Genomic DNA, 22,896 nt, shown 5'->3' on the forward strand with positions numbered 1-22,896 from the left:
TTCAAATGTATTTATATTTTTATTTATCAGTGTTTTCATGTAAATTCCAGTTGAAGACGCATTGAGTTTGCATAGGTCTGATTAAAAGGTGAAACATGGCAGCTGGCTGTATTTCCATATTACAGATCAAACAGGTTCATCCCCCAAGCAGTCAAATGAACCACTTCCAACAGTACCTTACAATAATGCCAGCGTTATCAGCGTTACATTGCCTCTGCAGTCACAGTCTTCTTAAGCACAAGAGTAACCACATAGTATTTTGGTCATGAGGGAACTCCCACTGAACAGATTTAGTAACATTTTGGGACAAATGCACTAAATCATTCAATCTTATGGTGCAATTTTGTTTAACTGATACATGTACATAGAACTATGGCTCAACTTTTGCTCCTAATAAGAATTTCTCTGAAATGTTGCCCTCGAAAAAGATAACTTCATCACTGATTGTCAGTGACAGAAGTAAGAAATAAAAGTTACTGAGGGTTTGAATGGTCACCTTAAAGTGATACTTCACCCAAAATCTTTTTGGTACCAAATACTCACCACCTCAAAGGTGACTGTGACTAGTTGATAATTTGTGGAAGGATATTACTGCCTTCAGAAATATTTGATACTAAAAAGACTGCTAAAAGTGCAACATCACAACAATCATTAAAACAAAAATAATAATAAGAGGAAAAATAACCCTGTCATATCTAACATTTCCTGACGCACATCGCACACGTATCTCTCAGCATAAGCATTTACTTAAAGCATGTATGTAGGGCTTTCATTGGTCCCCCTTGGTCCAGTTAACATCCCATTATTTTTCACACATGAGAAGCGTAAGCACTTCACTACTGGCATCTCTTCTTAATATAAGATATCCTCTTATAGCTGATGCTCTTTAAGAGACGCCATGTTTAGTACATCGGCTACACCTTAAACGTTCATTTTTCTTTGCTTTGTGAATAAATACTCATGTATTTCAACACTGCTGATACACACAGAACAATATCATTTTCCCATTAACAAAAAAAAAAAAAGAAAAAAAAAAAAAAAAGAAAAAAAACTTCTTAAATTCACAGCCCTGCCTGGTTCAAATGGATACAGCAGACATGTCGGGGAAGTTTACAAAACATTCATTAAGCCTAAATCTTAGACTTAAAACATACTCATTGTGATATGTTCTGCAACTTCTTATAATTCTATCATTTTCCCTCAATACACATCAGAATAAATATACTGTAATCCACAGACCATGTGTGTCCAGTATTCATCATATCCCGCGGTGCCACGTTTTCCTGGCCAGCCACTAAAAAGACAGTTTGAGGCAGTCCATTTCTGGTTGTAAATGTTGGTCCCCAACGTCTCCCTGAGATCTTAGTTTAGGTTCTAAAAGAAACAAAAAGTCACAAGTTAACAAAGGGTTTGCACTGACTGACAGAAAAAAACAATCAATCTACCTGTTTGGCTTTTTCTGTCCAGCAGATGGAGCCAATGCAGCTTTTCCTTGCTGCAGGGCATTAGTGGTAACCTGCAGGCCTTTCACTTGATGTTGTTCCTACATAAAATGATAAGTCAGACAATTCATGTTCAGTTGACTGCGAAAATGTTTGCATACAGCTTTACTTAATAAAAAATGATACAAAAAAAAAACCAAACATTCACCACTGATGGTCTGTAGACAGGACAAAGTGGTGGAGGTCTTTTAGGAGGGCCTGGTCGGGGCTTAGGTGCTGCTGAAGGCAGTGAGTGGTTTTTATGATCCTGGAAAGGTAAAGGTGGAGGTTCTGAAGGTGGAGGAGGAGGAACCCGGTTTTGTTTCTCCTCTGTCAGCTGCACAGATTTAAAAGGAGGGGGAGTGTAAGCCTGAGGAGAGTATTGTCTCTGAGGAGAAGCTACAGGCTGGATCTGAGGCTGAGGCGTCTGCTCTTTTTGCACTGCAGGATATGCAGGTACGGGAGGAGGCTTCACTGCTGGACGCACAATACCATGTCTGGACCGCGTTGAGGAAGACGGGCTCGAACGAGGAGAGGACTTCACCTGTGGCAGAATGTTTATTGTGATATTCAGAAACAACAGAGAAATACAGTGCTCTTTGGGTCATCATGGGCTACTTTACCAGGTGGTCTGGCGGATGTCTCTTTAGCAAGAACGTCGGGTTGGCGTGACCGTTCACATGACCATCAGCAGACACAGGCTTGCCCTCAGCCTGGGCTGAACAACTGTCAGATACAGAAGTACAGACCCATCATTCATATTGTGCATCCACACAACATGAGGACTTAGAAAGCAAAAGCATTGCTTACAAACTTTACTAAAAGTAGAGTATCTGTATTAAACACTTCAGAACTACATACTTTGGAACTGGAGGCGGAGCTGAAGTTTTCAGTGGGTGGAGTTTATGCCTGTAGCAGCACCACAGTCCAGCAGCAGCCAAAACCACAAAGACAACCAGAGGGAGGACAACCAGGACTGGAAGGAGACTGCCTGGTGGAATATGTATGAGGTAGAGAATCAGGAAGTAGCATAATTTCAAAGACATGTTTGAAACTGTCAATATATGCACATAAAAAAAAAATGTCTCACTGTGGCTGATGACAGGTCCACTGTCAACACTCCCACCTGACCCCCTCTGGTCACACAGAGGAGGAGCCCAGCCAGGGTCACAGTGGCAGTTATGGTTGTTGTTACACAGCTGGTGAGAGAACATAGTTCCCATTACAATACAACGTAAATGTCTAAATTCATCACAGTGACATGCAGGTGTTGGAGTGAATGACTAGAGGGACTTCCAAGGTTTTGGATACGCTAAGTAAATTCAGCTTTACTTTTACTATTTTCAAAGCAGGACACGTAGTTGTAACAGAATATATTTATACATTGCTGTTTCTACTTTTAATTAAGTAAAGGATCTAAATCTTGTACCACTGCCAAGGTTGCCATTTCCAGTAACAGTGGGCCAGCAGCCAAACTTTCTCCAACACTCCTAGGAAATTCATCTCAAAGGATCCTTCCACATTCTCATGGAAACTTACCCCGTGTCCATGGCACTTGGCATTGCAGTCATCAGCTCTGAGGAAAGATGCATTGCGGCATTCTCCATTAAAGCAAATCTGTTGAAAGGAGGGGTGAGGAAGAAAGTCAGAGAGTCAAAGTAGTAGAAAATCACCTTGGGGCCACAAAGTTAGCAAATGACCGCGGTTAAATGTGGCTTTCTGACAGGTAAAATAAATAGTGAAACCTCATAAAGAGTACCACAATAATAAATTGTATTTAGTGCATTTCCATGCATGTATGAGTCTCACCGAGTCATCACCACACTTGGTGCCCGTCATGACCAGGCCTGGGTCCAGTGTGTCACCCTGTGCATCCTCACGCTCCTGCCCAAGCTTGTACACATGAGTTCCCATACACTGGATCCTCTTGTTGCCCACAGTGACTGTGGTTTCTATGCGAACAGCATTGTTCTCAATGGGCTTGGAGGCAGAGGATAAACACTGGATTTTCCCACATTTAGCATCCCTGGCAGAAATAATAGTTTGTTGGGATTGATCAATGTTAAGGACCAAAGAAAAGGTCACAAGATGTTAAAGTTTTTAAATTATTAGAGAATGTAGAAGCACTTTTTATATTGAAGTGGGTGTACATTAACCAAAGTTTTAATATTTACCTGTCCTTACAGCTCCTGTATTTCCCAAACAGATCTTTGCCACAGTTGCCGTACATATCCCCAGCTTCGTTTACCTTCTTAAAACACAGGTCAGGGGCTGGGCGGCCATCTGTGGTCGGAAGAAAGAAAATGCAGGAAAACATATTAATACTGCTGCACACACGCACGAACCCATGCACAATGTGTCGTATGCAACCACCTGATGGAGACCAGATGGCGCCCCTTACTGTTCTGTGTGGCTCCTGTGGTACTACAAAGGCTCTCCTGGGAGGCTCTGTCACAACATGAATATGGACACTGTCCAATAACAATCCCTAATCCTCTGATCCACCGAGGGCTCATCTCTAACACTATCCAGCCTCTCTGCTTCAGCATGCATGGGATGTTTAATTAATTGCTTTGAAGATACAATGTCAGACTATTTGGTGGTCAAAATTTTGCATATATCCATTAGTGATCTTTATGAGTTAGGCAGACATTTAATCTCTTGTATCTTCCCATCATTCCTTTGAGAATAAAGAAGACATTTTTAGGAGCCGATAGGCTCATAATCACCTCTAGGAAATTCTTCAATGCAACTTAGCTCAAAATACACCTCAGTTTGAGTCAGTTTTACATATTAACAATCTGATTCAGTCTTTTTGCCCACTGAGCCTTCAATATAAAATCAAATTTTGTACATTGAAGTCAAACACTTCAGAGTAATGCTTTTTTGTATACTTTGACTATTATGTCAAGAATTAAACATTTAATTGTAAAAATCAGCACGTACACAGTCTTGCAGAAACCCTGTTTCAGACATCTTGACTTATTATAGAAGAAAAAAAGGTGTTTACAGAGTATTACACGAAAGATTGACAGATTATAAGCAACCAGTTTACCAACCTCGTCCCCACAGTGACAGGCACTGCTGCTGCAGGGTCAGACACATGCCGGTGTAACAGTAGGCCTGCCCGCCTGCGCACGATGTACCATCCACCAGATAGAAATTAGCAGGACAAGACTCTGCTTTTCCATCGCAGTACTCTGGCAGGTCACATGGTCCTGATGGAGCACGGCACAGCACACCTGGGCTCTTCAGCTACACCGTGAAAGATGAAGAGGAGAGAAGACATTCAGGAAACACCAGAAAAAAGAATGAAGGGGAAGTAACAATTAAATTGTAGAGTTATAGTTTAAAAGCTACGGTGTTTATTTAATAGTGGGAATTAGCCCAGGATTTTTTTTTGTTTCCCTTTGTTCACGTGTTTACATAATCTAGTGTTAGTACCTTGCAGTTATCACAACAGACGCCATGGGCACACTCAGCTCCAGCTTTCAGAGTGCAGTTGTTGGCATTACAGCAGGGACTGGTGCACTCCTACACAAAATAACATGAGTCATGAGTCCTGGTGAAAACTTAAAAAAATATTTACTTCTACAATTCAGAGGCATGTCATACACACACACACACACACACACACACACACACACACACTGACCTCTTCCTCTCCACAGTCACATTCCTCTCCATCCTCCAGGTAACCATTGCCGCAGCGCTGCCCTCCGTACATGGCTCTGGTGTTGGGCAGGTTGAAGAGACACTTCCCTCCTCCGGAGCTCAGGTAGCTCTTCAGCTCCCTCTCGTTACAGCCATTAAACACACGTGGAAACGGGTGCCTGCACCATGGAAGGCGCACAAATACAGGATGCAGATAATAACACAATACATCATTAAATCAACATTTTAAATCCTCAGCTTTTTTCTGCCTGCATAAATATACATAACTATATATTTTTTATGTCAGTAATTTGTGTATCTTACCCAGTAGCAGCAGCCATGATGCAACCCCCGTCTTCTGGTCTTGCCTGACAGCAGCCGGTACTGTCATGGCTCATGCCGAAGTTGTGACCCATCTCGTGCGCCACGGTGGCCGCTACACCAAAAGCTGATTCTGAGTGGTCCTTTTGAGGCAGAAGTCAGAGGTGACGCTCAAGATTACTTGACTTGAAGACTTATGACTTTAAGATTAATAAAATGTCATCACCACTTGATGCGTGTTGGCACACCGTCATAGTCATGTAAAATAATCAAAACCAGAGCAGAAGAGCGTCAGATTTCCAGTAAGTGTTAACTGTTTAACAGTACTTGTTGTTATTACAGAGAAAATCCTTCATTTTATTTCTGTCAAGCTGCAGCAATGATGATGATGTCTCCTGATGGGCAGTGGATTACTGTTAGTTTGTCTCTCACCGCGTTCACTCCCCCAGACTGGTAGTCCGAACACATGGCTTTGAGAGGTGCCAGCCCAATGGTGGTTCCCTGGAATGACTTCCCCCTGGAGACAGAAATGCCACTGCTGATTAGTTCCACCTGGACAGCAACCCACTGGGATCCAAGTGGTGATGGTTATTGTCTCACACAATGACGATGAAATCAACTCAGAGATCTGCCCTGTGGGACAGGGGGCTGAGAGGGGATAGGGAGACACTAGTGTTGGAGAGGGGGAAGATTGACAAATTGGAAGACTAGTGAGAGTTATGAGAGAGTGAGAGACACTGACGTGATGAGCTGAGCATTGTCATTGGGGAGCATCCCGAGCTGTCTGCGTCTCCAGGACAGGAACGCTGCCAGAGTGCTGTGTGGGTTATCCGACACATTGATCATGTCCTGGCTGGTCCACACCTCCAGGCCAATTAACGCCACGCGGATGCTCAAAGCCTTGTAGTACTGCAAGGTGTGGGGAGACACAGACGCGGACTGAGACAGAAAACTTTACTAGTCATTACTAAATATAGGTGTGGTTTCCTCACTTCATATCAGGCGTTACCTTGTCAACCATGTTAGCTGTTTCAAGTAGTTTCAGCTTGGTGTTTGCAAGACTACCTCCATGCTTCTCAAACTGGAAAACATATTAATCACATGATAAACTGAGACAGACTTTTCACACTTCTAATTACAAGCAGGACGTGAATCAGAGACTTATATTTAGTTTAACTACTTATGAAGTTCACCAGAACACAAACTCTAAATAGACTGACGGGTAAAATCTACTCCCACATTTACTGGTAAGATGACTGAGTATCCTGTCTGGTTAAAAAGTGGCGAAATATGAGCACACCCCCAACCGTGTCCTTACCTCAGCCTTGTCTGCTACTATCAGCAGCTCTACATACTTCATGTTCTGACTCAGGTCCCTTTTCTCCTGAAAATGGAGACAGTTTAATGTAGAATATCTGCTGAACATGTTGTCACGCTTTGTGTAAAACTTGCAGAGGATTTCAGGCAGAGAACTGCTGCTCGTCCTGTCTGAACTCACCCTTGCGCTCCATGGTGACATCATCCCGTGGAGGAAGTCATTAAGCTGCTCCTCGTTCCCCTTGTTGCCATAGTGATGCAGGCAGCTACCTCCGGGTAGATGGAGACTCTCGGCTCTGAACACAGCGTGCTGCTGAGCATCCGTGGAAACAGGCAGAGGCTCAATCAGGTAGCTGACGCTTGTGTTCAGAGAAATCAGTCCCCTGGGAAAACAAGGCACTGTTCATGGTTCCATCCAATCATAGCCTGAGGAAATCAATGTGGATCAATGATGTTGCTATCTGTCTGTAGCATGTAGTCACATACTGTGAGACACATTGTTTCTCTTGCAAATATTGTCACTTACTACCCCTGTCCTTTTCAGCTGTAACATGCATGATTACATGTAATTTCCAGTCATTTGAATTACATTTTCAATCTGAAGCACAGGGAAAACCATATGGTTACACGGCAGGTTGTGATTTTTTTTTTATTTGTGGTGTGGTGTTGTGGTTTTACAGATGGCTGGAGCATAGCGACGTGTGTCTCAGGTGATTTATATAAATAGAGATCCGCTGGGACAGACAGAGCGATACACAATCCTCTGGCTTCTTCACAAAACCACTCAAGAGCGTAGATGCCGACACATACAAACACATGAGCAGGCACAGAGCAGCAGGTCAAACAGCTGTAAGAAACATCTGGAGAGGTCATACGCCCACATGTCAGTGTCTCTCTATACTGTGTTTGCATTTCTCCAGAGAATCTACATTAGTAAAAAGATGTATTAATCCACTCAGCCTCCAGATGCAGAGTCATGAACCCGCAGAATCGCACATATGGCAACGATTTCTGTCAGAGCGTGCCAGTCTCTCCTCTGTGAGCGTCTTCAGCAGGAAGTATCAGCTGCTCTGGAGCCACACCAGGAAAAAACGCAGGATCTCCAGTCTGAGCTGTACTCAATGAACTAACTCTGGAGAGAATGACCTACTAACCCACTGGACTACACAAGACACTGCACACAACTGTTTCCTGTCATCTTATCTATCCAACCATGGTTTGATAACAGGCTCTGCAAGTTTTGGTTACAACTTCTTTTCAACTACAAAATCATGTTCATAAACAACATCATATGCCTTATGATTTAGAAATACTTTAAAACTGGAATGACTTTTATCAATGAGGATGACCCTGTTGCTGGTATGCTGCCAGATCTACACTAATCGATGTAACTAATTAATTAAAAAAAAAAAAAAAACTAGACTATTTGATATATTTGTGCAGCCCTAACAAGTTGACCTTTACCTGACTTCTGTATTAATCAGCACATTTATATGACTGTAAGTAACTAGGCCACTGTTGGCTTTTCTCAGTAACCTGGTAGGATATTCGTGAAACCTTGTTTCCCCAGCAAGATTTCTCCAAGTAGTGAAAATGGCTCAACATTTGCACAAATTCTCTCCTGTATTTTGGCAAGTGGACCACAATGGTAAATGTTCAACAACAGTAAATCGCCAATTACGTAGACAGATATTCTATCAATCAGTCTGACAACACTGGGGAAACTGCTTCATATCCATTAATTTTGTTCTGCTGGCCCAAACTGTTTTGCACGTCAGCTGGAGACAATCAGCTAATCTGTATCACCTAACTTCATGTTATTAGTAAGACAAAAACTATCACCTATTTCTGCTGTAGGAACTCTGAGGCTACAGAAAAGTCCTCTTCCCTGCTCTTAACTGTAGTAGCTGTTTTTATGAATAGGCTTTTGTTTTTGGAAGGATTTAGTCTTATGAGAGACCTCTTAGACTCGAGGAAATGTCTTTCACCACTGAGATGAACACTAAATATTAGAGGACTTAATGTATACAGCCCATGGTGGAGTTTCACTTACCTGAGTCCTAAGCATGTGCTAACAACAACACTGGAACCTTCAATGCCCTGAACCGTCCCATGGTAGAGACAGTGTCCCTGAAAGAGAGAGACTGCCATTCAACCAGAGGAACTTGTTATATGCCCAGAAACTGTAGCATTTTGCATCCATATACCACTGTATTTGAACAACTGCACTGATGTTTATATCTCTTCTATGATCATTTGGATCCCCCCTCTGCAGTTTAAGGATACTGTCAAATTGTCTCAGAGACTTACAGTGTTGGCGGGAGAGGAGAACTTGCGGGACCCATCAGGACTGTACCATATTTCCTGATATCCTGGGGCCAATAGCTGTCTGGTGAAAGAGAAGACAAACTCAGAGACAATTTGAAAGAGAATATATGTAAGTGTCAGACATTCAGCAGCAATATGGGGGAGTGATGGTGAAAAAATATACAGTATAAAAGCTGCAGGAAACAGAGGAGGTAGAAGAAGACAGATTCTCTCCAGCAGCCCACAGCTCATAAAACATTCATCCTGACAGAGACGTTGGACAGCCAGAGAGCTTTAAAGATTTAGACAAAGATCCTGTCAGAGATAAGAAAATACAAAAAAGAATGTGGAAAGTGTTTTTGGCTCTAATAAAATCCACATATACCTTTCCCATATTACCTTTTTTGCTTCCTGGAGAGCCGAAAGAGGAGACAGCAACATCCCTGTGCTATGAGACTCAAAGTTTGTTGGTATGTCCAGGCCACATTTGTTTGGCTATCTCTTATTTGGTAATATCCTCCTACTTCTTCTCTATGACTGGAATTTCTCAATTAGTATACAATACAGTCTGCACAGGAGAGGCCGATAAATCAGTTAAATGTGCACATATGGAGAGAAACATAAATTTTATTGTGGTAGAACTTTAGATTTATATTCCTCTTACTCTCCGTGTGTTACTGTGTGTGTGTGTGTGTGTGTCTGTGATTGAGTGGGTGTTTTTAAACTCTCAGGCTGTTTCTGTCAAACTTGTGTCAACGTCTCGGCCCAATATTTACATCTCGTACAGATGCTTGTTTTCCTGTCTTTCTCCTTCCATCTCTGTCTCAATCCATTTTTTCTGTTTTCATTCATAAACTCTGTCTGCCTCACATCTGGTTTCCTTTTGCTCCGTCTCTTGAAATCTCTCCTCATCTCTCCTCCCACAGTCTGACACAGATCCATCAAACAGACTGTAGCGGCAGTGAAATCAAGCCGTGGGGGAACCTATGTGTGCCTGCTGATGCTGGTTGAAAAGAGAGGATCTGACTGAAATCTCAAACAAACACAAGACAGACCTAAGATGTTCCCACACTGATTAGTCCCACTAAGATTTTTATCATTTACTGCTTACATTCATTTATTTTTCATCCTAAATAACTTGTGGCTTTACCTCAAGTTTTACCAGTGTTGGTAGGCGGATTTTGTTAATATAACAGAACCAGGTTAGATATTCCCCTGTTTTCAATGTGTATGCTAAGCTAAGCTAACCAGCTGCTGGCTGTGGCTTCATATTTAGCATACAGACTTGAGAACGGTTTCGATGTTCTCATCTAATTCTAAGCAAGAAAGTGAATAAGTGGGTTTTCCAAAGCGTCAAATTAGTCCTTTAAAGGATGACGAGGACAAATGAAGGGAGGACGGGGATTTTTCTTTTGTCCTCCCATCAGATGGCCTGAAGGAGACGAGCCTCTTGAAACAATGAAAGCCTGTTGATATAATCGGTGACAAAGCAAGTCAAAGAAAGAAGACGGCTGCTTCATCCTTTGACAGATTACCACTAGGAGGTTGGGGGGGGGGGCCTGGGAAGGAGTCTGTACACACACACACAAGCAGTCTAAGAGTAGACTTAAAAATGACTGTCTAGTGTTAACGTATCCGGCTGATGTCACCCTAAACGGGGTAATTCACTCTGTGCTGGGATTTGACCCTCTAACCTCATTTATATCTGGCCGTCCTCTAGTTTTCTTACTTCCCATCATGTTCTCCTCTCATCTGTGTAACCCTGTCTATCACTTCAACAGGCAGAGTTAATAGCAGGATGCCTGATGATGGACTGAACCTCACTCTTTACTCTTCTTCCATGAGCAGACACATGATGACTCCTCCTCTCTCACATTCTCCCGTCTTCTCCCATGCCAGTCAGCAGCTGCATTTCTCAGCCAAACTGTGCTGACTTAGTAGTCCTTGGGGATAATAGCGTGCACACTCGCAGACTGATGGCGTTATAACCCTCCGCTGTGTGACATACAGACACAACATGCCATTAACAAAGCTACAGCCACCACTTAAAGGATAACACCAGCTTCATTTTAGGGTGTTTTTTCTCCATGACTTTTGATGATTAGTTTAAACCTCACTATGTATTTGCCACATGCTGACATAGTTACTGTGTGTTCCACTGAAAGGTAAATATAGACTTTATAAGAAATTGTAGTTGTACCAAATTGTCAGTTCATTTACCTGAACTGTCCACTATGTTGGACAATAAAGTTGCATTGTTCAGTTCTCAGTGACAAACGAAAATATAATAGAAAAATAGATATAGAGCAAATGAATCCTTTTACAGTTGAACAGTGCTTAGCAGTATTTTTTACACAATAATAGAAACCAACCTGCACCACAAAGGACTTTGGTTCGCACCAAATATATTATTGTGTTTAAACTGATGACTGGGAGAAACAGTTATTGCACTATTACAAGCCTGTGTTTGCAAGGCCTATATTGGATTGACCCAGAGGTCCAGCTGAATTTTGATGTGAATGACATTTAGTTTGTGAAAGTTTAAAGAATATTCAAAAATGGCCATCACAATTTCTGAGAGCCCAAGGTAATGTCTTCAAAATCAGTTTACTGTCATACACAACAAAGTCTACATCTGCCTCTGATTTCCAAAAGACCTTGAACTCAGCCTTAACCGGTCCAGCAATGGGTAGCAAAAACCAGTATGCTAACTTCATTGCCAAATCATGAGTCAACCAGTATAAAAATCTGCAAGGTGACCCTTGGAATACCTCGAACCCTCATGCCTAATTGCAGTGTGGTAAATACTGCAACAGCTTTCAAATCAAGACTGTGGAAACGTCTATGTGATGGCGGGCGTTTGGATGTCCTCCAGCGTCCAGACAGATGCTGTGATTGAGCAGCGAAACACTGGCTGAATCAGGGCTGTCTGGCAGCGAGGCTGAGACAAAGGCTTGGTTCAGCCTCAGAAGGAGAAAGACGGGATGGGGGAGTAATGCTAATGTACTTGGGAGATAGGGAAGTGGGGAGAGAGGAGAAGTAGAAGTGGGGTAATGCATTAGGGTCAGTGGGTCGCATTCTCTCATCGTATCAGATGACATCACCACACGAGTGGAGGGAGGGAGGGAGGGAGGTGGCTGACACAAAGTCATAGTACCACTCAGCAATGGATGATTAAGAGGCTTTTATTGCACAGGGAGGCTAATGTTCTGTTGTGTGAGAGTGTTTCCCCAACACACACAATAACACTGAGGCCTAGATTAAGACATCTAAGCAGACAGGACCGCACCACTGTGAGACTAAACACAGACATAAGTGCAACAAGGACAAATGAATGCGTCCCTCGCTCTGTGCTTCCCAGACCTGCAATCCATCAGGTCTGTGCTTTGAGTCATGTTTGTGTTCTTTTGGGGAGCTGCTTGTGTCTGTGTGTGTTGCCTCTCTGCGTGTGGCCACACTCTCCCATGCCGTAACCCGCAGAGAGCGCGTGGGAGATGTATATTTGTACTAGGGCCCTGGGGAGTATCAGATGAGGTGAGAGAAGGAAAGAAATGAGAAAAAATGGGGTGCTCATTTTTAGGCTGGATAGTGGAAGACATATGAGGAGAGGAGAGGAGAAGAGAGGAGAGAAGGAGCAATGATGGGTACATTTCCCAGGGGGGTGATTAATTCAGGTTCATGCACTTAAGGGAGCACAGGAAGGGCGTTAAACAAAAGAGCAGGGAAAGTCACACAGAGGAGGAAGCAAGGATATCCACACGATTCATATCTGAACCGATGCACATAACTCACGGCCCAAACTGAACCCAACGGTCTCTACTTTCCTCTTTCCATGACTTTTCTCACCTCAACCCTTCTCCTCCTCTTCCAGTCCATCATTCACTTTCTTCCACTGTTTCCTCCTCTCACTCTGTTTTTACATCCTATTTCCTGCTCTATGAGTCAGCACACTATAGCCTCTGACTGGCTCTTAACCAAATCATCCCTCTACGGGCGCACCACAGCCTTTCATTAAGATAAAAGCTCAGGCAGACGCCTACACTGTAGCACGTACAAACCAAATAAAGTACGCACACACATGCACATTTCCAAGAATGACCAGGGAAGACATAAATGGACTGAGTCTGGACCCCAGCCACTGGGAGCCCTGATGCCCATAAAACTTCACAGCCATGTCATCTTTTAGGCTTTGACTAAGTGATAGATTAAGTGAAGACCAGAAGATGTGGACTGGAATTAAAAGAGGGGGGGGGGCAGGAAAAAAATGAGATGTAAAATGGTGCAGGGGGATAAACGGAGAGATGAGATCAAGACAATCTCACAGCTTATTCAGGTTCTCCCTCATCTGCTGACTGTCAGAGTAACAGTTACAGGGTCAATGAGGACACAAGGAAGTAGCCAGGACACAGAGATGGACGCTGGCAGCATTTTCTCTGGCTTCCCACCAAACTCAGACCTTGATGTCCATGGACAGTAAGTGCTGTATGGGATTCTCTGCTCAGAGGGGAAACACTGGTGGGTGATGGACTGAGGAGGTGAACCTTATGGTTCAACTTAAAGATTTTCAGTGGATCCTCTCTTTGATGTAGAAAACAACGAAATAATATAAATAACAGTGCCAATGTAAACTGTGAACATTTTATAGTGTACCTCTTTCTTTCTTATTGTTTCATGTTATTGGTGCGTGTGTTTTCTGATGTTTTACTTATACTTAATTACACTTTTACTCAGTTGCTGTTTTTTAATGTTGCTTTCACTTGTGCAGCACATTGTAACTTTGTTAAGAAAAGTGTTATATAAATTATTATTAGATTATTATTGTTATTTGAAACTTTGTATGTTTGTGGGACAACAATTTTCACAAAAACCACCAAAATTTTAAAAAGGACATATAATCCTCCCTAAATATGTTCCAATACCATTTTTTCCTTCCCAATACTGATTCCGATACCTGAACTTGTCTATCGGCTGAATACCTAATCGATACCAATGAATTTAAAAACAATTAGGACTGGCTGTATACTACTAACCCTGTATAGATATGATATGATCATTGTTGTATGGCTCCGGTTAAACCCTTTCTAAAACATGAACAGATACATGAATTTCATAGAATCTACAACTCTAATCGTCCCACTTGTTTGACACCCCCCCCCCCCCCCCACCCCCCAAAAGTTTCATACAGTCATGTGTCATGCATGTGTACAAGTATTATGAAATTCTAAAACTTTAAGTGAATGAAACACAAAATCACAGTGAACAGTAAAGAAAATTTACATGACTTTTCCAGGTCAATCAAGCTCTCAGACGCAGTGCATTAATGAATCAATACTTAGGATGTGGGACATCTTTCTTTGATAGGAAACATCTGTTTTCCTACCTTAAAATGTCTCAATTTGGTAACTATGCTGCTTCACTTCACTTCATCAGTGTACTCTTGTTCCACAGTACTGAGTGAAGTGTGTGAAGAAATGTTCACAGCTTTCCTGTTGCACAAAAATTGTTTCAAAATGTAATGCTCTTGCTGATCATGGTGTGAGAATTTTTTATTTTTTTTTTGCTACATTGTATTTCCTCTATATTTAGGCGAAATAATTCATTATCATTTCTTGTATCAGTTTACACCATCTCTATCTCAGTTCTGTCTCGAATCACCACAAACACTGTGTGTGATTGATGAAAATTCCTTGCCCAGGAGGAAATTTAACAGCGGGACCACCTGCTGGGGAGGGAGAGCAGGGGGGGGGGGAATCCCTCAGGGGATGGTCAGTCAGACGCAGCGGAGTCATGGTTTGTTAATGTGTGTGCCTGCGACTGAATGAGTGACAGAGAGAGCATGCGTCTGATGGTAAAAATGGACTGCATTTCTAATGCTCATAAAAGCTTCCCTTTCTACTTGTGCGCTGGCTCAAATCCAGAGGTGATAAAGCACAGCTCTGTTGTCACCACTGACATCTCAAGAGCTGCAGTCCTCTCTGCTCTCCCACCCTGCGATCACAAAGTTCATTAACTCAGAGATACTCCGCTCCCTTCCTATCACCATCCCATTGTTACTGGACAGGAATTGCTCCATCAGATTACAGGATGTTAGGTGCAGAAACTCAAATCCCGTTACTTCCTGTTTGCCCGAGGCACACAGATCGGGTGTCTTCCAAAACCATCACCCTACTTTCCTCCCTTCATCCCCCTCTCTGCACCCGCAGGGGCACTGACCTTATAAATGTGTCTATGTGACAGCTAACATCTGGTAAAATAAATGGAGCTAGCCGGGGCGTCTTGCGGATGTCTACAGAGATACAGGCCAATGTTGATGCTCTAACTTGCTTTAATTAGATGATAAAATTAATTTCGTACAGGTAACTTTTTGAATTATTTTGTGTTTTGGCTCCACCTGTGAAGCACTGTTCCACTTATTGGCGCCAAGAGTTGCCAGACATTTAAATCCTCCGCAGTTTTGTGCACATTATTCTAATCACTCACTCATTTTTCTCCAGGTGTAGTTTGAGCTCCTGACCGTCAGCTGAGATCAGAACCTGTCTCTCTGCAGGATGCTGGAAGGAAAAAAACTCATATTGAGATTAAAATGTATGTGTATGTATGAGTGTGTGTGTTATTATCATTTTATAAGTCAAAAGGACAGAAAGAGAGGGAGAGCGAGAGAGACGGACTCACCTCTTTGTTGGCAGACCTCCTGTGTCTGTGAGGATGCAGCCACATGGGATAAGTAATCTCATAACTCTGCACATGGTCAAGGATGCTCTTCAGTGAGCCCTGCTTCTTCATTCCTGAAGAAACACAGAACAAAACGGGGAAACATGACAGATGACCCTGTAAGAGGTAGCCTGCAGCCCATGCAGTTCCTACTGAAATATGATTTTTTTTTCATTTGTGCTTTGGATGAGTCACTTTTAGCAAAAATAAATTAATTAATAATACCGCTGTTTACATTGTGCATCACCAACAAACACGTGGTGCGAGATTTCATTTTAAGATGACAGTACATTCAGCAGATAGGACCGTGCCACCTTGATGTAACCTCGCTGCTGCAAATATCCAGTTCCTGTCAGGGCTCGGAGAAACAATCAGACTCACCATCATGAACACCGCCTGCAGACGCAGCAGCCTCAGCACAGCGGAGGACAACTATGAGCCACAGACACGGAGAGGACCGCGCAGCGTGGAGAGGAGGGGGACGCGCTCCCGGACGCATTCTAAAAACAGACGGCTCCAAATGGCTTCGCTGGCCGGAGACATAAATGTGCAGAGGACGGGTCTGCGTGCTTCACGGCAGATGGAGAGAACGCCGCCGGTGTGGCATCGTGGTAGCCCGCCTCTCCCTCTCCCTCTCCCGCCGCCGCCGCTGCTGCTGCTGCCGCTCGTCTGAGTGAGATACTTGCTGGGTCGGGGCGCACATCTTCACTCTCAACCCCTCCCCTCGGTTACGCGCATAGAAAGACGACGGTGAGCTGAAGTGAGCCAAGAGTGCGCAATTTCTTTTTTGCTTTTAATCAAATTTCCCCACTGTGGGGCTCTATCTATCTGTAATAATAATACAATAACACATTTAGTAATAATGATACATTTAATAAAGATGTCTTACAGCAACAGTAATTCAGCCTATTGCGTTAGAGAACGAAAAAAAGCAACAGATAAAGAAACGAGTTGAAATTGAAGCATGAGAGGATGAAACATACCTGATTTGTATTTGCCGGTAAAGGCGCCAATCTCCAAATATGCTGGATCCGATATTTCCCATCATGCATCATGCCTTGTTTTTATTCGTTAAACCCTGTCTGCCTGGTTAATACCAACATCTTTCTGACTGCATGCCTCCAGTGTGTAGGCTAACAAAAGCTATCTATTATAAATGTATATTAATTAGATGTATATATTCTTTACTGTCATGTTAGCACCTGTTTGTTGACACTTCAGTGTTTTTTTTTTTTCAAGTTCAAGATATTGTCACTGTTAGAAATCCACACCATCTGTGAGGCTGCCTTTAGCATTTTCCCTGACTCGGTTGCTCATAATTGCAATGAGAACAATAAGATATGGAAACAAAACCAATCAAAACTGGGAGGAAATATGTTACAACAGCTCATTTTTGTGAGGGAGTGTAGATTATTTCCTCTGTACTTTCCAACCAGTAGGCCAACAGGCTTAACTATAGGCCCTGCATGTAAACGCATGCTGTCTTTAAATAACAGCACAACTTGCCACATGCTCTGGTTTCTAGGATTTCTCCTCATCTATAGAGGCATATGTTGAGTCACTGTAAGTGCAGAGTTTGGCAGTGGCCCAAGAGAATGGATCTAAATAGAAAGTCAGTTTATGTCAACAACCTCTGTTATTTTAAGTGTTTTTGCACATCTGCTCAGGTCTGATTAAAACAAACAGACCTCTGTTAATGAATTTGATTCCAAGCGCTAATAGAAGAGTTGAACCCTGGTTACATAAAGTACAGTAAATGCCTGTAACAAGGTCACGGAACCAAAAATACAGCACTAACACCCACCAGTAACCGAGTCTACTACAGTAACAAAATACAGTACCACTTGAAGCTTCCAGCAGCCATTCATACTGAGCCGGTCATTTATAAGTGTGATGATAAATATGCCACAGAGCACATGTCAGAAGGATAGAGTGTACGCAGGGTGTGTGAGGTATTCTTAGCGCTGATGACAGTGCAGGCCGATGAATCCATTCACATCTCTAAATGGTGTCCTGGCTGCAAGACAAGGCCACTCGTTACTGCAGAGGTATTGGTTTCTGCTTTACTCTGCTTATTTCCACCTGAGTTATGCTCTTTCTTCTTCTTTCTACAAAACCTTTAAGTAATATTGAACACTTTGCAGACAGGCTTCCTGAATCATTAAAATTCATGCACTGGGAACTCTGTTGCCTGAAAAAATGGATAGTTGAGGTTCAAAATGCCCACACACAGAAGAAAAGGCAGAGGGCCAAGAGGAATCATGTCAAAAATGCAATGTAATGGTAGTATTCTAAATGCCATTCATGATATCAAATGAAGATTTATTTTAGGAAAGCAACCTTAGCACTGTGCATGTCCTCGATACCCACTGGTATGATTATGAAATCATCTGCTTCCCCTTGAACATGACAGACATTAACATGCAGTTTAAGCAGAAAAATTCTACTTTAGGGGAAGATTATGACAGAAGTTTAATACATGACAGTAAGTTACTGTACAAAGTTAATCATCAAAGACTTCAGTCTCAGAAAAAACTCTTTCGAGGCTTTCAAAGTTACTAAGCTTCATGGGAGACATCAAGCTGTGGCTGTCCCTCTAGAGTCACTGCTAATGTGGGTCCACTTCAACCATTCTGGCCAGACTGAGTTCTGAGGCATTCTCCTCCATCAGGAGAGGAGCCGTTAGCAGTTGTCATCTTCCAGGATGTCTGGGTGTTCCTCCCAGAACTGGTCTCCTATAATGTCGCAGTGATAGGCCTGAACCCTTCTCCTGCTGCGAGTCACAGGCACATGCTTCTTCTCTTCATCTGGAGGCTTCATGCGTTTAGTGACAGTTTCATCACGCTGGAGAATGAGGAATAGGATTAGTAGAATGAAAGCTCGAGTGCGGGACATATACATGTATAGATATAACTACAGATAAATGGGTTCACACTGTACTGATGAAGCCCGTCAGCTGCAGCTAAACCTTTCTGTACTTTGCAGTATACAGGAGTTTTGAATCTGGTTTCTATGGAGACATTCCTCCACTGGCCAACTGATAACGACCAGCTGGCAATGATTGGTTCACCAGAGCTAAAGAGGGGAGTAACCATAGCGATAGAGATGGTGCAGGCTACAGCAACTAAGAGTATGGTGAAGCCTAAAGCTGAAAAACATAAGAAGAAACTCAACGTTCAGAGGAAGAATTACAGTCTAAAAAAACAAAGTGATCAATAGTAAAGACAAAGACAGATTCCCATTGGTGTGGCTTCCCTCATTGGAGAACACCATTTGTGTAATTACTCTCACCGCCCAAAGTGGGAGACAAAAGCTCTGCACTGCAGGTTTAAAGGTAACAGGAAGCAATAGTTCAAGGTGAGTAATGTTAAATGAGTTAAAAAAGAAGAGTGATGCCAAACTACACCAAGGCCTACGCCACAGAATCAGTCTAGGATGTAACACAGTGTCATCATTATGCTTTAACTTTACAGATGGTGTAGATGCAGTGTGAGCAGGGATCTGTTGAAAAGTCTACCTGCTGATGCATTTAAGGGCACTCTCAAAGTGGCGACCATAACAAAAGAAAACTCAGTTTAGTACAACACCAGCAGTAAATGTTAAATTCTGGTATCAGGTGAAACTACAACAAACTACACAAAACTGCTTTTGTACTGGTATCTGTCACTAAAACAGGAAGAAACCCTTTAGAGTGCACTAAAAATAAAAAGAGAAAAATTCTACTTCTACTTGTGGGACACGCATCTCCCTTTACTCGAAATCCTACATGACCAGACACAAAAGACATGTCAGGAACAATGTAAGACGTCACTGACCTAAGTAGAAATAGGTGCGACAGGTGAGGCAGAAGCAGGTACAGTGAAGTAACTAAAAACCTGTATTCACACACTGAAAACCAAAGATATCTGGCAGGAGCAGGAGTGTTCATGGTAATTTCTCAGTACAAATTGTGCAGACTTAAACTCTTTTGAATAGCATACCTTTTCCCAGATGAGAGTGGTGCCTTTCCTGTGGAGGGCAGATTCATTGTTGTAGTTGATGTCAAACTCTGAGAACAGGATCTCATTTTTATCTGCAGCTAATGTTCCCTGAAAAGGGGAACAAAAACACACAGTTAAGAGATATGGATGCATGGTGTAAACAAAAATTAGCTCAAAAGACATGTCTCACTGGACGGGCAGAGTACAACTTCCTCAAATTCACCTCCACCAACAAAAACATTAAAATGACTGCGCCGCCCATTTTACTGTTGCATTGTTGTTGCTGTGATCAGTAAGAACGGCCCTTGCCCTCTTTGATTTGTGCAACTGTTTTTCCAAAGAATTGTTTTTTTAAAGTGATACAGGAACTAAGAAGTGCAAAAGGTTTGATGGGCTGTGAATGACTCATGCTGGTCAAACACGCAGCCAGAACAAACATTTCCACAACTCATCAACTGTCATCACATCATCTGAGTGCCCCACTGCAGCCCACTGCAGAATGAAGAGACTTCCAGGCAACAGCTGTGGCAGCTGCCACCGACAGTGACGAAACTGATGTTCTACAGAAAGATTTTACCACTTCTGTTCCGTTAGATGTGTCATTCGCTAAATTTTGATTTGAGTGCAAACCAGAGTATGTGTTCATACTGGGAAAATGAAATGCGCCCACAACTTAACGTATGACGCTGTCCGCCCAACATCAGGAACCATGTCTTGTTGGTGACATTACAACATTGTCATAAAGATAGTTACAAACAACATTTATAGAAGTTCTTTTACTTTCAAACACAAAATATTTCATACAGAGCTGGGTGAAATCATTTATATGCATTTAAGCTGACAAATAGTTTTTATTACCTGATTATATCGTCCATTAATCAAATCACTATTTAGTCTGACAAAGCGCCTAAAATAAAGATTATATTAAGATCAAACCTTCTCAGAACCAAAAGTCATGTCTTTATAATTTATAATGATATAAAATGGAGAAAAGGTTGCAAATATTCACTTAATAATACATAAATACCTTTAACAATTAAATGACTGTTAGCTCCGTCTTATATTCATTTCCTTGCAATGAAGGAAAGTGACTGACAAATCAACTAATTCCTTCATCAGTTATAGATACCAAAAACTAATCACGATCAGAAAATTGTTAGTGTGTTGACATATTGTATCTAATCTGTAGCAAGACTGAGGCATTCACTGACTGAGTTAGAGAGATCTCATTTTATTGAGGGATTACATCATGTGAATGAGCTTTTCCATATGTGTTATGTCTTAATTTATCTACAACCTGATTCCTACTTTCCATGTCTGCGAGGGTTTGCTTTGGCCCGCAGGATGTAAATGTCGATGTCTTGTTTTCTAACCTTGAAATGTGCAGATGTTTAATTTTCTTTTGAAGAACCCGTTTTTCTCTTGTTCTTTATTATTTACAGAAATTAAAGAGGAGTAACAATAAAAAGCAGTGCTTTTGCCCCTTGAGATTATTCATTTAACGTACAGTACATTTGCACAAACACATGCACTTGTGTCAATATACACACAAACACACTTTCAGATTGTGTTTCACTCTCACCTTTAAGCGATCCTCTGCCTGAGCGGTGGTGAGTCCTCCCTTCTGTACTAATGTCCAAAACACTGTGTTGTACAAATTATTTATGTGACCTGAAAGATAGAGAAACGTGAGCAGAGTCGTTTTACCCTCATCAATTTCATGAGCAAATTCATCTGCAGGTCCAATGTGTGATTTGTAAAACAGCAAGGGCACTGTGCTCACAATCTGCTTGCCTCCAGCTGAGGTAATCTCTAAGGTTACGGTTGCTAGGATATAGGATCACACGTCCATCAAAGCTGGGTGGGTACAGGATGGGCTGATCCGCGAAAAACTCCTTCCAGTAATAGACATACGAGGAGGAGAACTGTGAGGCAACGTGGGTCATGAGCTTACTGCCAGAAGAGAAAGCAGGGGAAATGAAATCAGGCAAAACGCAACAAGACAGGAGCACGTATGCGTAAGAATGACATTATTCTCCTCCTACCTGGCTCTCCTCTTAAACCAAGTGGAGCTCCTCTTGAAAACAAAGCTGAACTCATCACTTTGACCATAAGCAATGACAATATCCTCCAGTTCCTCCATCACAGAGCGGGCGCTCCTGCTCATCAAGCCCAAGGCTCTGTTGTCATTTGGCTTTGTAAACTTGTGCTGCTCTGCGAACCTGCCACAAAATGCAAGAGAAAAAAAAAATACAGCTGCATGATTTCAAGTTGTGTATCAAACTCCTGTTTTTTTTTTACAACACAAATCGTGTTTGCAGGGATGATAAATGTGTAACTTGAGAAGGAAACTGACCTGTGGAAGTTTCGACCATCCAGTCTCACAACTATGTAGCAGTTTCGTAGACAAGTGTCATCTGTCTCAAAATTGCGGACGTACTCATACTTGCTCTTTGCCATCTTGCTGGAAGTAAAAAGACAGGCCAGGGGTTTGACAACACAAGACTTGACACGTCCAACCAATCTGCAGGTCTTTCCACTTAGCATGAGTTTGCCCCTGAAATTAAAAGCAAATAAACAACAGTGGTAAAATTTTCAACAAAAAGAGCTTTATTTTGATATCATTAAAAAAAAAAAAATAGAGGAAATGATTAATGTTACATGTTCTTCTGCCCTGTTACAACATCAGCGTTAGCACTTACACTTAGATGCCATACAGTGTTGGTCCTCGGTCCTTAGCTACCTCTGGGAAACCGGTTTGCTTCATCCGCTAATATCTGACTATTTCATTAGTTACACAAACACCGGCTTTAGATGTAGCAGGGTAAAAAGGCTGTGCTTTTAACTAATATGGACATATTCGAAAACAGCCCTCATCTAATGGTACACACGTTGATTTGTCCGTCACCGAACTCTGCCGTAGTGGTGCTGCAAACACGGTGAACAGAAGTTCCGGTGCACCAGCCTGAATTTAACAATTAACTGAAAACACAACAAACTGGTTGTTCTCAATTGCCTGTTCACCCCCATTCAAACATATTATGTACACATCATTTTTTTTGTTGTTGTGCTGCTGCATAGGATAATCTATTAAAGCAAACAGAGTTTAATCGAAGCGATCAAAA

At 42.2% G+C, this 22,896-nt stretch overlaps 2 protein-coding genes across 2 annotated transcripts; both read right to left on the reverse strand.

Moving 5' to 3' along the window:
- adam19b (ADAM metallopeptidase domain 19b) lies at positions 1-16,475 on the reverse strand. The gene is made up of 23 exons (XM_071506709.1): positions 16,173-16,475; positions 15,753-15,865; positions 15,561-15,631; positions 9,084-9,162; positions 8,827-8,903; positions 6,955-7,156; positions 6,775-6,840; positions 6,466-6,537; positions 6,199-6,365; positions 5,889-5,973; positions 5,460-5,599; positions 5,137-5,314; positions 4,926-5,015; positions 4,541-4,736; positions 3,656-3,764; positions 3,291-3,507; positions 3,021-3,098; positions 2,572-2,680; positions 2,343-2,472; positions 2,105-2,207; positions 1,651-2,025; positions 1,446-1,543; positions 1-1,374 (listed from the first exon to the last, which is right to left on the reverse strand). The coding sequence occupies exons 1-23, from the start codon at positions 16,288-16,290 to the stop codon at positions 1,368-1,370; spliced, it is 2,880 nt and encodes a 959-aa protein (XP_071362810.1). The 5' UTR covers positions 16,291-16,475; the 3' UTR covers positions 1-1,367.
- A 1,617-nt stretch (positions 16,476-18,092) lies between these two features.
- Positions 18,093-22,877, reverse strand: thg1l (tRNA-histidine guanylyltransferase 1-like). Its single transcript, XM_071506713.1, has 7 exons — positions 22,474-22,877; positions 22,128-22,328; positions 21,817-21,993; positions 21,555-21,724; positions 21,354-21,442; positions 19,772-19,879; positions 18,093-18,635 (listed from the first exon to the last, which is right to left on the reverse strand). Exons 2-7 carry the CDS (start codon positions 22,316-22,318, stop codon positions 18,474-18,476), a joined length of 897 nt encoding a protein of 298 aa, XP_071362814.1. The 5' UTR covers positions 22,319-22,328; positions 22,474-22,877; the 3' UTR covers positions 18,093-18,473.
- Between the last annotated feature and the right edge of the window lie 19 nt (positions 22,878-22,896).

The sequence above is a fragment of the Trachinotus anak genome, unplaced genomic scaffold (assembly GCF_046630095.1).
Source record: "Trachinotus anak isolate AG129_WGS33_773 ecotype Australia unplaced genomic scaffold, CSIRO_AGI_Tana_v1 ptg000021l, whole genome shotgun sequence".
NCBI lineage: Eukaryota > Metazoa > Chordata > Actinopteri > Carangiformes > Carangidae > Trachinotus > Trachinotus anak.

Coding starts and splice junctions, on each gene's coding strand:
- adam19b (XM_071506709.1), bottom strand. CDS start 16,290: ATGCGTCCGGGAGCGCGTCCCCCTCCTCTCCACGCTGCGCGGTCCTCT. Junction 3,508..3,655: donor TACAGGAGCTGTAAGGACAG/GTAAATATTAAA, acceptor TATTTCTGCCAG/GGATGCTAAATGTGGGAAAA. Junction 2,026..2,104: donor GACATCCGCCAGACCACCTG/GTAAAGTAGCCC, acceptor ATTCTGCCACAG/GTGAAGTCCTCTCCTCGTTC.
- thg1l (XM_071506713.1), bottom strand. CDS start 22,318: ATGCTAAGTGGAAAGACCTGCAGATTGGTTGGACGTGTCAAGTCTTGT. Junction 21,443..21,554: donor CAGCTGGAGGCAAGCAGATT/GTGAGCACAGTG, acceptor TCTATCTTTCAG/GTCACATAAATAATTTGTAC. Junction 18,636..19,771: donor CCACTCTCATCTGGGAAAAG/GTATGCTATTCA, acceptor CTCATTCTCCAG/CGTGATGAAACTGTCACTAA.